We start from the raw sequence: 14,474 nt of genomic DNA, 5'->3' as shown, positions 1-14,474 counted from the left end.
GTTACCCTAGCTCCTCTACAATCACTCTTTGGCGTGTCTCCCTCTCTTACTGTGCCCTCTACACGCCCAGAGGAGGGAACCTACTATTCCCTGGAGGCGCCTCGTTCACTCTGCCTGCTTTCGCTTCCCCACGGTCGTGGCTGGCCCCCTCGCGGGAGTCCGGAAATGCGCTACTGGTGGGTCCACACTCACTTGGGGAGTCTGGCTGCCAGCCCCCCTCTCATTCATCCACCACTCGCTCACTTCCACTCCCACCACCGGGGGATCTTACCCTCCCCGGTGCTCTGCCGCGTTGACTCTTCTTCCTTCTTCTGCGTCGCACTGGTCTCGGCGCTCCTTGGGTCCCGCGTCGCCTGGATTGCCGACTGGGTCCCCCGGGGATCCGAGGTGGTCGTCCCTTGTCGTTCCTCGGTGGGCGTGGCGATCCCGGATGAGTCCCCAAAATTGTAATAAATAAGGGCCAAGAGACCTAGTGCTCCTCTCTTGAGGGCCTTTATTGAAAAGCAGAAGGGGGGGGGGGGGCTCGAGGGGCTGCGCACGCCGCCGCTGCTCCCGCTGAGTCCACGCCGCAGGAGGATCGGTCGGGTCTGCCGCTGCTGCTGCAGGTCCGGGGCTTCTCTCCTCACGGGAGCGCATAGAAGCTCTCCGTGGCTTGCTTGGTCCAGGGGTGTCTCCGTTGTCGAGCGCGTTGGAAGTGAGGGCGAGGCAGGAAGTGGCTCCCTTCAGCAGCTGGGTGGTTTTCTTAGCTCCGTGGTGCTCCCCGCAAGCTCTCACTTGGCGTTGGTCAGCTGCCCAGGAGGTCTATTCACCTCTACTGGACTTCCGGGTAGAGCAATGTCTTCTGGGAGCTGTGAGGTCTTTACATTCAAGGTGGAGCCAGCAATTGTATGACAAGTTATGAAGGGTAACCATGGTGATGAAGTATCCACCGAAGTAGCAGCAGCAAAGGCAGGGCCTGTAACTATGGAGACGGAGTGGCAGCAATGAAGGTGGAGTCTGTGGCTTCTGGTGGGGAGCAGCGGAGGCAACGCAGGAAGGGGACGGCAGGGGAACAGGAATTAGGGTCTGAGAGCTGTAAAATAACTTAAAACTGGTAAGGTAACAAGGGCTGGGGTTACAGAACTGTACAATAATTGCAACAACTGTCTTTCAATTAATACAACAAGAAAATTGTAACCTTTGATCTTCCATTCCTAGAGGAATGTTTACTTCATTAGGTAACAAAAAAACCCCAAACAAATCCCAAACCCAAAGAAAGGGCTCAAACCTGATCTCAGCAATTCTTTCCATTCGATTCTCTCCTTGCTCCTTTCATCCTGTGAAAGCTCACCTGGCTCTAACATTCACTGTCTACACAGTAACTCTTTCCAGCCTTGGTCAGTGTCAGAGCCACACACTCAGCTTTGGCCGGACAACCTTCAGCTTCCACAGTCCACTTCCTCAGACTGTTCGCTCCCAACTCTTCCTACCTGCAGTCACAAGATTTTAGTAGAGCAAAACATCAACCTGATTTACCATGATTAATTTATGATTAATATTTCAAGATAAAATTACAGCAAAAGCATTAAGTCCATTTCCAAAGGAGGCAGAAGAAACATGGCTAAAAGTTAAATGAAGATCTGGAGAAGTGAATCAGAACTAACTAGAAACAACTTATCAAATTTCTGAGACAGAAATAGGAACCTAATGCTGTGCTTGATAAACAGAAAATGCTAACTACCAAGAAAACTGAAGGAAAAGTTGCTAAAAGTCTTGCAGAGCACAAGACAGCAATTACAGGAAGCAGTCCAGTACATGTTACAATGCACTGAATTGCTCTGGGTGGAATAAGCTGTTCTGCAGAAACTATTGAAGCATATTAAGATTTCTCAGAGGTGATTTCAACAAAGAATGATGTAAGGTTAAATCTCACGCTGTGTGGTACCTCTTGCAAGACAGCTGGACCTTCAAGAGGAAGCGGCTCCTCGTGAATGAGAGCTTGCTTTTCCAGGGTTCCTGGCCTAGAGCTGAGATGCCACAGGTTACATCATGCACTTCCCACTCTGAAGCCAAAAATCCAAACACAGCACTCCTTTAGAACCCTGAGAGACAGCCATGGATTCTGGGGATACAGGATACAGTGAAAAATGGCACCAAGACACCAAGAACAGTGCAGCTGGCTGGCAGAAGCAGCATCCCTTTGCCAGAAAATGCCATTCTGCAGCCAAGTTAGTGCATTAGAGAATTTTACTGCCATGCAATAAAAAAAGTATTATAGCGGTGGAATGAAGAAAACATCTCCAAACCCTGTCCAGAGTACGAGGGTGAATATCCACAGCAATACAGCAAAATAAATGGGAACTTCAGAAAAAAACAGAGACATTAAAACCAGTCCAGATGAACAACCACTGTCTATTAGGACAATGCCTGCACAAAAGGACTCTGGTACAGAGCCTTAATTGAGGATACAGTTTTTAATAACCACTTTGAAGTGCTATAAACCAACTAAACCCAAGCACACTTTCATTTTCTAGACAGATTTTAAGACAGCTGAGTGAGAGTCTCAAGCACATACTCAGTTGTCAGAGTTGCCTTTGCCCATCTTAGCAAGGACAGAGCAGATGTGGCCAGCACAGGTCAGAGCCACCCCAAGTCCTGCCCGAGCCCCTCTGGCCACACTCCCTGCTGATAATGTGGACCCCTAACAGGCTCCAGCCAGGCCTCTTTGGTGCTTGGTTTGTGAACTCTTCTGATCAAATGGGAAGGAACCCTCTAGTGCCCTGGACCTGGTGATATTTTCTGGGCTGGAATGCAACTTCCCACACAAAAGGCAGGCCAGGTTGTTTTGTTTTGGTTCTTTTTCTAGGATGTGCCTTACACAGGTGATGTTCCCTACAACTGAGCACTAGGATGCTAACAGCACCAATACAGAAAACCACCGTGGGACAGAGCAGCAGAAGGAGCTCCCTCCAGCCTTGCCAGAGATGTAACAGGAGCGCTGTTGTTGTTTAAATTTTGGGGGGTCCCCGGGGAGGGTTCCCCGGAGACCCCCGGGTCCTAGGGGTCGTGGGTGTTCCTGTGCTGGCAGGCAAAGAGACTCAGACGCCGGTGGGGTGCTGATGAGATGAGGGTTTATTCAGAGTCCCACTCCAGGCAGGGAGCATGGTCCTGCAGGAGTGGGGGAAGGGAAGGGGAGAGGGAGAAGGGAGATGAGGGAAGGGGAGCGTCCGGAGGCCTCCAGGGGAAGAGGGGCAAAGAGGGCGAGACCCCTTGCCTTAGCATTCTTAACACCGAGGTTCAAAGGGGCGCGGTAACATTCTCCAGCCAATGAGGTTACAGATAACTTGATACTGCAGGGAGGGTACAGACTTGGGATAAACCATACATTTTCCAGGGGTGAGCCAGAGCAAAGCATTGCCATAAAATGCAATTCCACAATTCACCCTTTTTTCTTTAAAATGAGAGAAGAGAAATATGACATATGACAATTAACAATTTAAAAATGAAACAGTAATTACACAGTTTTGCAGCATAAAACCAAATACAATTGCAGTAAGGATTATGTTATACTGTGAACAGTTTATCTGACTGTAATTGCAGTAAACGGGTTATGTGGGTTTATATTGCAAGATTTGAAACAAATTTACAAATTTGTTTGAGCCTTTTCAGCGTGACTGGCCTAATAGTGTCTAGCCTTTTCCAACTGGCTTTTCAGCCCACCACAGCCCCCAGTTTAGGCTGTGGCGCTGACCTTGCTCCCACTCTAGGGACAGGAAAACACGTGGAGTTCCCCGGGCTCCACACACGGCTTCAGATTCTCCAGGTGACCTGCTGCAGTTCCCCCATTGGGGCTGGGCAGGGGCAGTGAGGAATTTAAATCAACACAAGCTGCCACTGATCTGTCACGGAATCCTGTAAGGCCTGAACAGCAAGTCACCAACACTCACGGATCTGAGCCAAATCGCTCCTTTCACTTTCCAACTGGTTCAACCAAAAGGACCTACACTCTGCATGCAATTGTTTACATTCGTCGATATGTACCCATTGGGGATTTTTTTTGTCCATACTTGCACCAGAAGTGTCAGAGACCTAACAAAAGACCCCCAGTTTTAGGTCATCAAAAGAAAAACAAAATAAAAAAACTACAAAAACCATCAAACACTATCTCAGACACCGTATCAGGTTATCAATCACCCTCAAAACTAACTGAGGACAGTATAAACCCAAAAGCGTTACTGATTCAATAGTCTACCACTGAATCGCGCCTTACAAGAAAACAATTCAAAAACTGCTTCCCTTGGATCTACCCTTGTGACCTGAAAAGGCCTCTGCTTTCTAAAATTGAAAGCAGGGGAATCTGCAATATGAACATACACAAAAAATAGAAAGGCATAATTGTAAAACTACTTCATGGGGAAAATAGAATTAATAATTATACAAGGCTGTAAAACTGGTATTACAAATTCACTTTAGCTTTGGGTTTGGTTTCTTAGCGTTTACCTTGTGGTACTTGGAAAGCAGAAGATGGGACTGAAGGCACGTGGCCATGGTGGCCATGCGGTCACAGCACACATGGCACTAGCCATGCCGTGCCGGGTTTAGCAGGAAGGGGTTAACTCTAAGGGGTTTGTTAAGGGAAAGGGGGTTAGGGAGAAGGAGCAGCGAGGGGAGGAAGGGGTAAGGGTAAGGAAGGAGGTTACACAATATACAAAACTGAGTTTTGGAAGGTGCGGGGCTTGGGCACAACTGAAGACTGCTTTTTCCTTCTCTGATGGCTGTCTTGCTGAGTTCTTTTTGCTGCTGTCCAGGGGCGTTGGCTGCTTGGGCTCGATCGACGGTGTGCGGGGCTCTTCTCGCTGCTGCTGCCGGGCGGGGGGAGGGGCACCTGTTCTCTGCGTGGCTTTTCCAGGTGCTGGGGCCTGCGCACGCACTGTGGTGGGGCCGGGGCCACGTGTCGGCTCGCTCCGGGACTGCCCCGCGCCGCGGCGGGGTCCCGCTGGGCCAGGGCCGCTCTGTCGCCAGGGCCGTGCTGGGCCGGGGCCGCGCTGCCGCTTGCCGTCTGCGCCGGAGCCGCTGCGCCGCTGCTTCGCCACCCGCGCCGTGGCCGTCGCGCTGCCGGGGCTTTCGCCGCCCGCGGTGCGTTACCACACCATGCCGCTGCGGGCCAGAGGGGGCCACGCCGCTGCCGCGCAGCCCGCGCTGCCAAGCCGAGGCGGGCCAGGGCCACGCCGCGGGCACGCGCCGCGGCAGCGGTCCCGCCTCGCTGGGGCTCACGCTGGAGCCTCGCCGCGGCAGAGCCGCGCCGTCTACGCCACACCGGCCGGGGGGTCTGCACAGCCCGCGCAGCGCTGAGGCGGGCCAGGGCCCCAAGGGGCCGGGACCCAGGCCCGCGCCGGACTGGTTGGCGGCGGTGGGAGGGCGGCGTGGTGGCTCACGAGGTCTCTGCATGGTTGGGGAGGGGCCGCCCCGGGCCGCGATGGCCCGGAATGGCCACTCCACCAGAGACGGCACCCAAACAGTGTTACCATGGTCCATCCTTGTCTCAGGGTCGTTGGTGCTGTTGCCCAACGTTGGTGCGTCATCTGTTGTTGTTTAAACTTTGGGGGGCTCCCAGGGAGGGTCCCCCGGGAGACCCCCGGGTCCTAGGGGTCGTGGGTGTTCCTGTGCTGGCAGGCAAAGAGACTCAGACGCCGGTGGGGTGCTGATGAGATGAGGGTTTATTCAGAGTCCCACTCCAGGCAGGGAGCATGGTCCTGCAGGAGTGGGGGAAGGGAAGGGGAGAGGGGGAAGGGAGATGAGGGAAGGGGAGCGTCCGGAGGCCTCCAGGGGAAGAGGGGCAAAGAGGGCGAGACCCCTTGCCTTAGCATTCTTAACACCGAGGTTCAAAGGGGCGCGGTAACATTCTCCAGCCAATGAGGTTACAGATAACTTGATACTGCAGGGAGGGTACAGACTTGGGATAAACCATACATTTTCCAGGGGTGAGCCAGAGCAAACCATTTCCATAAAATGCAGTTCCACAGAGCACCCTCAGTGCCATGCCTGGTGAGTGCAGTGGAGCTGGCAGGCTGACCCATAAACATTCTGCACTTACCTTTCAACAGAGTCAGTACAGACGCAGAACAAATCTCTCTTGTAGTCGAGATGCCTTGAGGCGTGCCTGTATCTGCTGCCAAGGGTCCTGGAGCAGCCAGAGCAGAATAGGGTTTCTACCATGCTGCAAGCAAGGAATAACATTTATTCAGAAGAAAATAAAAGGAGGCACTTCTCCCCATCCCTTTTCTTAAAAATAAAAAAAAATCATGCATTAGAATTATTTTAAACTTTCATTCATGCTTTACAGAGTATAAATGATGAGCACTCATCTTTTAGCCTGAATTTGCATCAGCTCCTCAGGCTGGCTGACCTCAGCAAGACCATCAGAATCGCTGAATTGTGGAAGGGGCCTTCAAGCTCACCCCATTCCACCCCCGGCCTTGGGCAGGGACAGCTTCCACTATCCCAGGGTATTCCAAGCCCCGTCCAACCTGGCCTTGGGCACTTCCAGGGACACAGGGGCAGCCACAGCTTCTCTGGGGAACCTGTGCCACGGCCTCACCACCCTCGCAGGGAAAAATTTCTTCCTGACATTAAATCTAAAGCTGCCTCCCTTGTCCATCACTACATGTCCTTGTGAGAAATCCCTCTCCCTTAGGCCATATGCGGCTTGTACAGCCCACCCCAGATAAGTGCTCCAGGGGCTCTCGGGCCACATGAGCGCTCCGGGCCCTTTGCCGGGCTTGTCCCCAGCACCGGGAACCTCCAACTCCCCCAGGACTGTGTCCAGCCAGGCCCGGCCCTCACCATCCGCACTCTCCGGGGAGCTCAGAGCCCTTCCGCCCCGGGTCCGCGGTGACGCTGGCGGCCGCAGCTGCGGCGGGAGGCAGGGAAGGAGGCACGGTGGCAGCGACCGCGGCGACGTGGGGATGGCAGCGCTGGTACTCACTGCGCAGCAGGATGGGGCTGCTGTCCTCGGCACTGAACCCCAGGTGCAGGTGTTGCCCATGGGGCGCCTGCAGCCGGCGCACATGAACACCATGGGCGTGGGGGCCACGTCCACCCGCCGCTCCTGCTGCTGCTGCTGCTCGGCCTGGCCGGCGCCCGGCTGCAGCAGCGACAGCGAGCGCTCCAGCTCCGGGCACAGCGCCATCGCATCCCGGCCGCCCGCCCGCAGAGGGGCCGGCAGCGAGCCCGACAGCGCCTTGGAATCGCCCGCCGAGAAAGCGGCAGTGACAGCAGACACCGCCCTGGGACTGCCCCGGAACTGCTCCCGTTTTTTCTTCCTTTTTTTTTTTTCCTCTTCCTTCTGTCAAACAATGAGGAAAGATGTCTCGAATACACCTGCAGCAGAGCCTTGGTTCGGCTGCAGCTATAGGGTCAAAACCGGGTGACCTCGGCGAGGTTCGGCGAGGCTTGTTCGGTTCGACTCCGTTCCAGTCGGCTAAACACGGCTGGGTTCGGCTGTTATCGGCTGCACTCAGCCATTTTCGGCCGTTCAGCTCAACTCGGCCGATCTCGGGAATGCTCGGCTGTTTTCGGGTGTTCGGAAATCCTCGGGTTTTTTCGGCTCTTCGGCTACACTCGGATCTAATCGTCACAGCTCGGCTATGACCAGATGCAGTCGCTTAGGTTCTGCTCTTCGGGCCAGCTCTGCACTGTCGAACCGCACTCGGTGCTGCTCGCCGCGCTCCCGCAGCTCCGTTCGGCTCCCTGAGGGCGGCGCGGGCCGGGCCGAGGCGCCACACGGGCAAGCGGGGCCAGCTCCCGTTAAACACTCGGTGTTTTCCTGCTGCGGAGTCCCGCGGGTGGCCCGGCCATCGCACGGACACGGCCGGGAGCGCGGAATCGGCCAGGAGCTCCCGGGCAGTGACTGCACTCGGGCACTAAGACCCAGCTCCCAGCCCGGGGCTCCTCGGGGCCAGGTGCGGGGCAGAGCTGCAGCACCGCGCTGTGTCCACAAGGTAGCAGCACTGGGACGGGCCCGGCACAGAGCTGCAGCACCGCGCTGTGTCCACAGGGCGGCAGCACCGCGGCCCGGCCCGGGGCTCCCCGTGCGTAGGGGACAGAACCCCCCGAAAATAAACGCCCCGAAAGACACCCGGCCACCGCTTCAAAGAGAACCCCTGCCACCAAGCAAATGCAAACCAAAAAACCCTGTGTTTTAAGCTCTGTTCCATTATTTCTTTACATTTATTAGTTTTATATTGATCATGACCATGTCTTTTTTCTAGTCATATCTATGGATATAATATATAGACTACTGTAATAATATAAGTAACGAGTAATATTATAGATTTTATTTATGTATATTCATATTATTTTTCATATTTAAATTTCTGTTTTTATTATATATATTCATATTTTTATATTTTTGTACTTAGTTTTTAAAATTCGTGTCTATTGCTGTATGTTTTAAACTCTATTAATTCATTAACCTAACACGACAGCACCACAATTAAGCAGAATTACATTAGCCTGGTTTTCTAAGGGGGAAAGTGGTTTTAAATTAAAATAATATTGGTATATTTTCTCTTTCTCTGTTCTTTTGGGTGGGTTTTTTTTTTAATGTTGTTTGTTTTGTTTTGGATTTCTTTGTTACTAAACAATGAGAGTTACAAAATCAAAAGTCTACTTTGCTTTCTTGCTACCTCTGAAATACACCTCGACTTCAAGTTACTGCTGCTGATCCTGTAAATGGCTACAATGAGAATTGTTAGGGGGTAAAAAGGAAAAAAGAAAAAAAAAAAGAAGGCCCCTTGGTCTTTAGAGCTTTCTCTGTTCAGGATTTCTAATTTAGCAGAAAATACAGAGGTTTCTCTAGCTGCACTCTCAATTCTATCCAGACGTGCAGTGGACATGGATTTCATTTGTCACCTCCTCTGTTCCCAACAGCCAAACTTCCACATATTCGGGCTATAAAGGAGTAGAGAGAAGAGGAAAAAAAAGAAAGAAAAGAAAAAAAAAATGAAATAAAATTTCAAGTAAAACACAAGAAAAAACAGAATTAGAAAGGAAAAAATAGAAAGGAAAAAATAGAAAGGAAAAAATAGAAAGGAAAAATTAAAAAGGAAAAAATAGAAAGAAAAAAATAGAAAGGAAAAAAAAGAAAGGAAAAAATAGAAAGGAAAAAATAGAAAGGAAAAAATAGAAAGGAAAAAATAGAAAGGAAAAATTAAAAAGGAAAAATTAAAAAGGAAAAATTAAAAAGGAAAAATCAGAAGGGAAACATTAGAAGGGAAACATTAGAAGGGAAAAATTAGCCACAATCCCTGGAACAACAAAATTACACTTGGCAAAAATCAGGAAATTTATTTACAAATCCATGGAGGAGGAGGAGGATGACACCAGGAACACACTCCAGCTGAAAGTCACCGTTTATTGGAAAAGGCAGGAAATGAAATGGACACTCTCTGGTTCTGCTCAAGCAATTCTCCGGGAGTCGGAGAGAAAAGTGGGAACCTCGGACCGGGACAGGGCCTTCCAGGGGCTTTGCCTCGCAGGGGCTCTCTCTCCTCTTTTGCCAGCTGCCTGCAAGAGGAAGAACAACAGGAGTCAAGTGTCCAACCTGGCCAGGACGTCCTTGGTTCAGGCAGTTGGAACAGGCCCTCCCACAGAGTGAGTCCAGGCCAAGCAAACTTCCTCCAAATCAAACATTTGAAGTGCCAAAAGCCCTCAAACGTCCAAAATAACTACGACAAAAATGCCCTCTGCTCTCCACGCCACCAATATCACATAAAGCAAATCAATTACCCTCTTCCTCCAGCACTCCCGTACAAAAAATCAAAATCTCCCTAAAATCACAACACAAACAATCACAAATTAGCCAAAAATTAAAAACTTGAATCTCATTACCAAAAACCTTAAAACAAACGCAAACTAAAAAACTCCACAATACAACCAAATACCAGCAAACAAACCACACTACACTCTTTTCACTAACAACTCCTATCATAAAAATGAAACAAATATGAAAAACAACCATAGAGAACCCCACATAACAAATCACAAATAATAGTAAAAAACATAAACCAACTTACTAAAGTCAAAACTGTACAACTGACCCTAAAAATGACTAAAAAGAAATCTCTATCCCTACACTGACTGAAAAAATAATAACCAATACTCTATAAAATTAGCCAAACTAATGAACAACATGAAAAAATCTAGACTACTAAAAAGGAAGCATCACTACCCCCCAAAAAATACAAAAAAAATTTCCACCATATCAATACCCATGTTCCCAAAATTAAAAGTAATAAAAAACCACCAAAACAACAAACAAATCAAACTACAAAAATAAAAATATCACAAATAAACTTAAATTAACAACACCAAAAAAATTTCCTAATGCAATAACCCCATAATGCTTCAAACAAAAATACCACTTATAAATACACACAAAGATAAAAGATCAATTGAACCATAAACAATACCTCCCACATTATCTGAAACTATAGAACATACTGCAATCAAACAAGCCAAATAAACCCCTAATAACACAATAAATTATCATTCAATTAAAAATATTAATGTACGCTAACAAATGAACTACATCTCACTACCTCAAACCCACCAAAACCAACACTACATATGTAGTCGTGCATTTCCGTACCTGAGCAGGTGTTTCTATAGAAGGAAGTTAAACTAGAATTTCCTATAGCTTGCTCACTGCAATTGGTTCAGTACCAGCACAGACACAGTGATAGGGCTTTGGAAGTGCACCTCAAAGCCTGGTGTCCATCTCATTGGGCAAAGAGCCAAATAACCATCGAGTATTAAAGAGCCAGCATAAGGGGTGCATGAGGCTTTTTGGGAATGCCTTAGCCTGTGTAACTGTGCTTGGTACACTGTGCTTGGCTTATCTCTTTTAATTTTGTAATGTTTATTATTTTTGCTGTTATTAAAACCTTTATTTTACAAAGCATATCCTGGGAAGCCGTCTCGCTATTTTATTAAGCCATTACTCTGCTGGCTGGACCCTTGGAGGTATTGAGAGAAATCTTGATATACATACTCACCATAATAAAAGCCACAAGCACCACTAAATCAATAAAAACCTGCCCTCTACCTCATGCTACAGCCCATGACACTAATGTAAATCTTAGAAAACGTATCCTTGAAATATATAACAGCCCACCAAAAAAAAAATCAACAAAACTCCGATCAAACACAACATGATCAATACCTCCATTAAGAAGCATAACATGAAATCAATAGACCACATCCCTTGTCACATCCCATGTCTGTGTGGGTGATAGCTAGGGACAGGCGCTCGGAAGATCACGTGATGTCACGGGAAGATAAGGACCCTCCCCCCGTCCCTTCGGTGGTGGCCCCTCCTAGCCCCATTAGCTTCCCACCAACCACTGACCTTTAGATCCTTTGCCCTCCCACTGACATAGTAGAAGACCCTTTAGACTATTTAACCCCATGTGTAATACAATAAACTGCCATTTGCCGTCCACCACATTGGTGTCAGCGTGTCAGATGGCCTGAGTAGCTCGAGGACGTCGAGCTGCCGTGCTGACTCTTTGAAACCAGGTCGCCATTGCCTCATATCGAAGGCAACATTCTGGTGCCGAAAGCCCGGGAACAAGAAAAACGCTCGGGAGTCGGGATTTTTCGCCTGGACAGGAGCAGCGGCCGGGGCAGGCCAAAGGAACTGACCCTCGGCGGGGGAGACGTCCCCGGACCAGCGAGACTCATGGAGGCAATCGCGAAGGTCGTAAGTGTAATTCACAGACAGTGGGGGATTGAGTGCAAGCCCAGAGATTTACAACTTGCTTTGGCAAGATTACTGGAGCTTGGGGTGATAGAGCGCCCAGTAGAAATCCTCCATTCGGAGGTATGGGGGAGGTGTACACTCGCGCTGGCCGAAGATACGGAATCCACAGGGAGCGGGAAACACCTTAAAGCATGGGGGAGGGTCAAGCAAAGTTTACGGAAAGCGCTGGAAGAACAAGAGACCTGGAGTGCCGCCCGTGTGTGTTTGCTGGCCACTCCTAAGCTGGGAGTGGGGGCCACCACGCAAACGGCGTCTGAAAATGATTTATCCGAGTGCGAGAAGCCGCGGGAGCCAAGCACGCTTCCCCCCTCCCGGAGCCCGAGCCCAAAGCCCCCGGTGCCCTCAGGGAACCCCCCGACCCCCACCCCGAGCCCGTCGGCTTCCCCCCGCCCCCCCGCGGAGCCTTCCCGGGCATCCGGAGGTCCCTCCCCCGTCCCCTTGCCGTCGATCGGTGGTTCGGTACCCGAGGCGCGGCAGCGCGGGCGATTTTTCTGGCAAGGACTGGCCGAGGAGGCCAGAGACGCCGAGCACGTGGCTCAGGAGAGCACGCGGCCGGCACCGCCACCGTACGGGTTTGAAAATGGCGCCGGCGGCAGCGGGGAGGGGCGGGGTCTGAACGTTTGTGGTGGGGAGAGCCCGGAGCCGTGGGTGTGCGCCAGTGCGCATGCGCAGGGGAAAGCCGGGGAAGAGGGAGAGGAATGCGTGCTCGGACGGGAGCCGCAGGCTTCTGCTGGCGCATGCGCGCAGCAGGAGGGGAGGGGGTGCATGTTCGGAGCGGCGCCGCGAGTTCCCACGGGCGCGTGCACACGGGAGAGCGGCGGGGAAAGCGCGCCCAGCCCGGCGCCGTGGGCTTCCGCGGGCGCGTGCGCGCCGGGAGGCGGTGGGGAAAGCACGCTCGGGGAGGCGCCGCCGTTCCCCGCGGACGTGCACACGCGGGAAAGCCGCGGAGAGCGCCCGCGTGGTTCGGAGCCGTGGTTTTCCGCAGACCCGCATGCACGGGACAGCGGCGAGGAGCGCGTGCGCGCCTCGGGGCCGCGGTTTCCCGCAGGCACGCACGTGCGGGAGGGGCGCGAGGAGCACGTGTCCCGTCGGGAGCTGCGTTCAGCACTGCCAGCATTTAGGGGAGAGACCTCGCCCCGCAGGAGGCAGGGCAAGCCCAGGGGGCGGGAGCGGAGCCATCCCCGAGAGGGGGGGCGGGAGTGGAGCCACCCCCGAGAGGAGGGGCGGGGCCGGAGCCGCACTGAACGACACTCAAACCCAGAAGTGAGCTGGCAGTGTGCCTCTGACTCCTTGTCAGACAGTACCGGCGGCAGCAGCTCCGGAGAGCAGACAGACAGTGATTGGGATTCAGAAACAAAGAGAGCAGAACCAACACGATTTAAAATGAAACCTAATAAAGCTTTCAGCCACTCCAAAAAGAGTTTACAACATGAGCCAGCCCAGGTCACTGACTGGGGAAAAATAAAAATAGCCTGTGCTGAGTGGACACCGGCTTCCACAGTGAAAGCTTTCCCAGTAAGGGTTACTGGAATAGGGGACAACCAACAAAAAATACACACGCCAGTAAATCCCAAAGACATACAAACAATTGTAAAAGCGATTTCAGAGAAAGGGATGCACTCTGCCATGGTCTCCACTCTGCTGGATGGCCTTTTTGGTAATTATGATTTACTGCCTTTCGATATCAAGCAGATAGGACGCATGATATTTGATGGGGCGGGATTGATAGTCTTCAAACAAGAATGGAAGGACAATTGTGCAAACTTCCTAGCTCAGTCCTCTGGAGAAGGGCAGCCACTGCACAATTCCAGTTTATCGAGGTTATTAGGTAAACATGATGACCTGATAACCCCTCAGCAGCAAGCCACAGGCATGCGGGCTGAGGAGGTCAGAGCCACCACTCAGGCAGCCAGAGAGGCCATTCGTGCTGCCTCTCGAGTAGTGTCCAAGCCCCCCCATGGGCCACCATAAAACAGGGCGAGAGTGAGAGCTTCACACAGTTTGTGGACCGCCTCCAAGCAGCCATAGAGCAATCTGCCCTGCCCTCAGAGGCAAAGGGTCCGGTAGTAGCCGATTGCCTGCGGCAACAATGTAACTCTGTTACTAAAGACATTCTGCGCTCCTTGCCGGCCGGAGCCAGCCTGGCCGACATGATTAAACATGTAGTAAAGGAGGAGCAATTGACACCTATCCAAGCAGCCGTCCGCACCCTAACCAGTGCCATGGCATGTTTCAAGTGTGGCCAAGCAGGCCACATTGCAATGAGCTGTCCCCAGCCAGCACAGCCATCCCCGGCAATGCCCCCGCTCCAAGCCCGTGCGAGAGGGCCCTGCTGGGGCTGTGGGAAGAGAGGGCACCTTGCCAAAGACTGCAGGTCCCGGCCTCAGGGAAACGGGAGAGGGAGGGGGCGTGCGGGCCGCACCCAGCCTCCTCCCCCTGTGAATGCAAGGCGGCCCATCTATGCCAACCCCCAGTGGGGTGGGGAACCCTCATACCCCATGCCCCCACAGGGGACAGCCGGTTTTGCACCCCCCACAGCGACACAATGGCAAGGTTTCACAACACCGCCAGCGGCGCCCTCGTGCCCACCACCACAGCAAGCCACGCCTGTGCAACAGGGCCAGCAGGGGATGCCCCAGAGCGGAACCCCTGGGTGGCCCTGGCCATGAAA

General features: G+C 51.9%; 1 protein-coding gene across 1 annotated transcript; it reads right to left on the bottom strand.

Annotated features, from left to right (window-relative positions):
* Window positions 1-741: 741 nt before the first annotated feature.
* On the bottom strand, window positions 742-7,321 carry LOC134550794 (uncharacterized). Its single transcript, XM_063397634.1, has 2 exons — window positions 6,074-7,321; window positions 742-1,469 (listed from the first exon to the last, which is right to left on the bottom strand). Exon 1 carries the CDS (start codon window positions 7,166-7,168, stop codon window positions 6,476-6,478), a length of 693 nt encoding a protein of 230 aa, XP_063253704.1. The 5' UTR covers window positions 7,169-7,321; the 3' UTR covers window positions 742-1,469; window positions 6,074-6,475.
* Between the last annotated feature and the right edge of the window lie 7,153 nt (window positions 7,322-14,474).

Source organism: Prinia subflava, chromosome 5 (genome assembly GCF_021018805.1).
Source record: "Prinia subflava isolate CZ2003 ecotype Zambia chromosome 5, Cam_Psub_1.2, whole genome shotgun sequence".
Taxonomy (NCBI): Eukaryota; Metazoa; Chordata; class Aves; order Passeriformes; family Cisticolidae; genus Prinia; species Prinia subflava.
The sequence above is the reverse complement of the archived record's forward strand: the minus strand, read 5'-3'. Positions and strand labels throughout refer to the sequence as shown.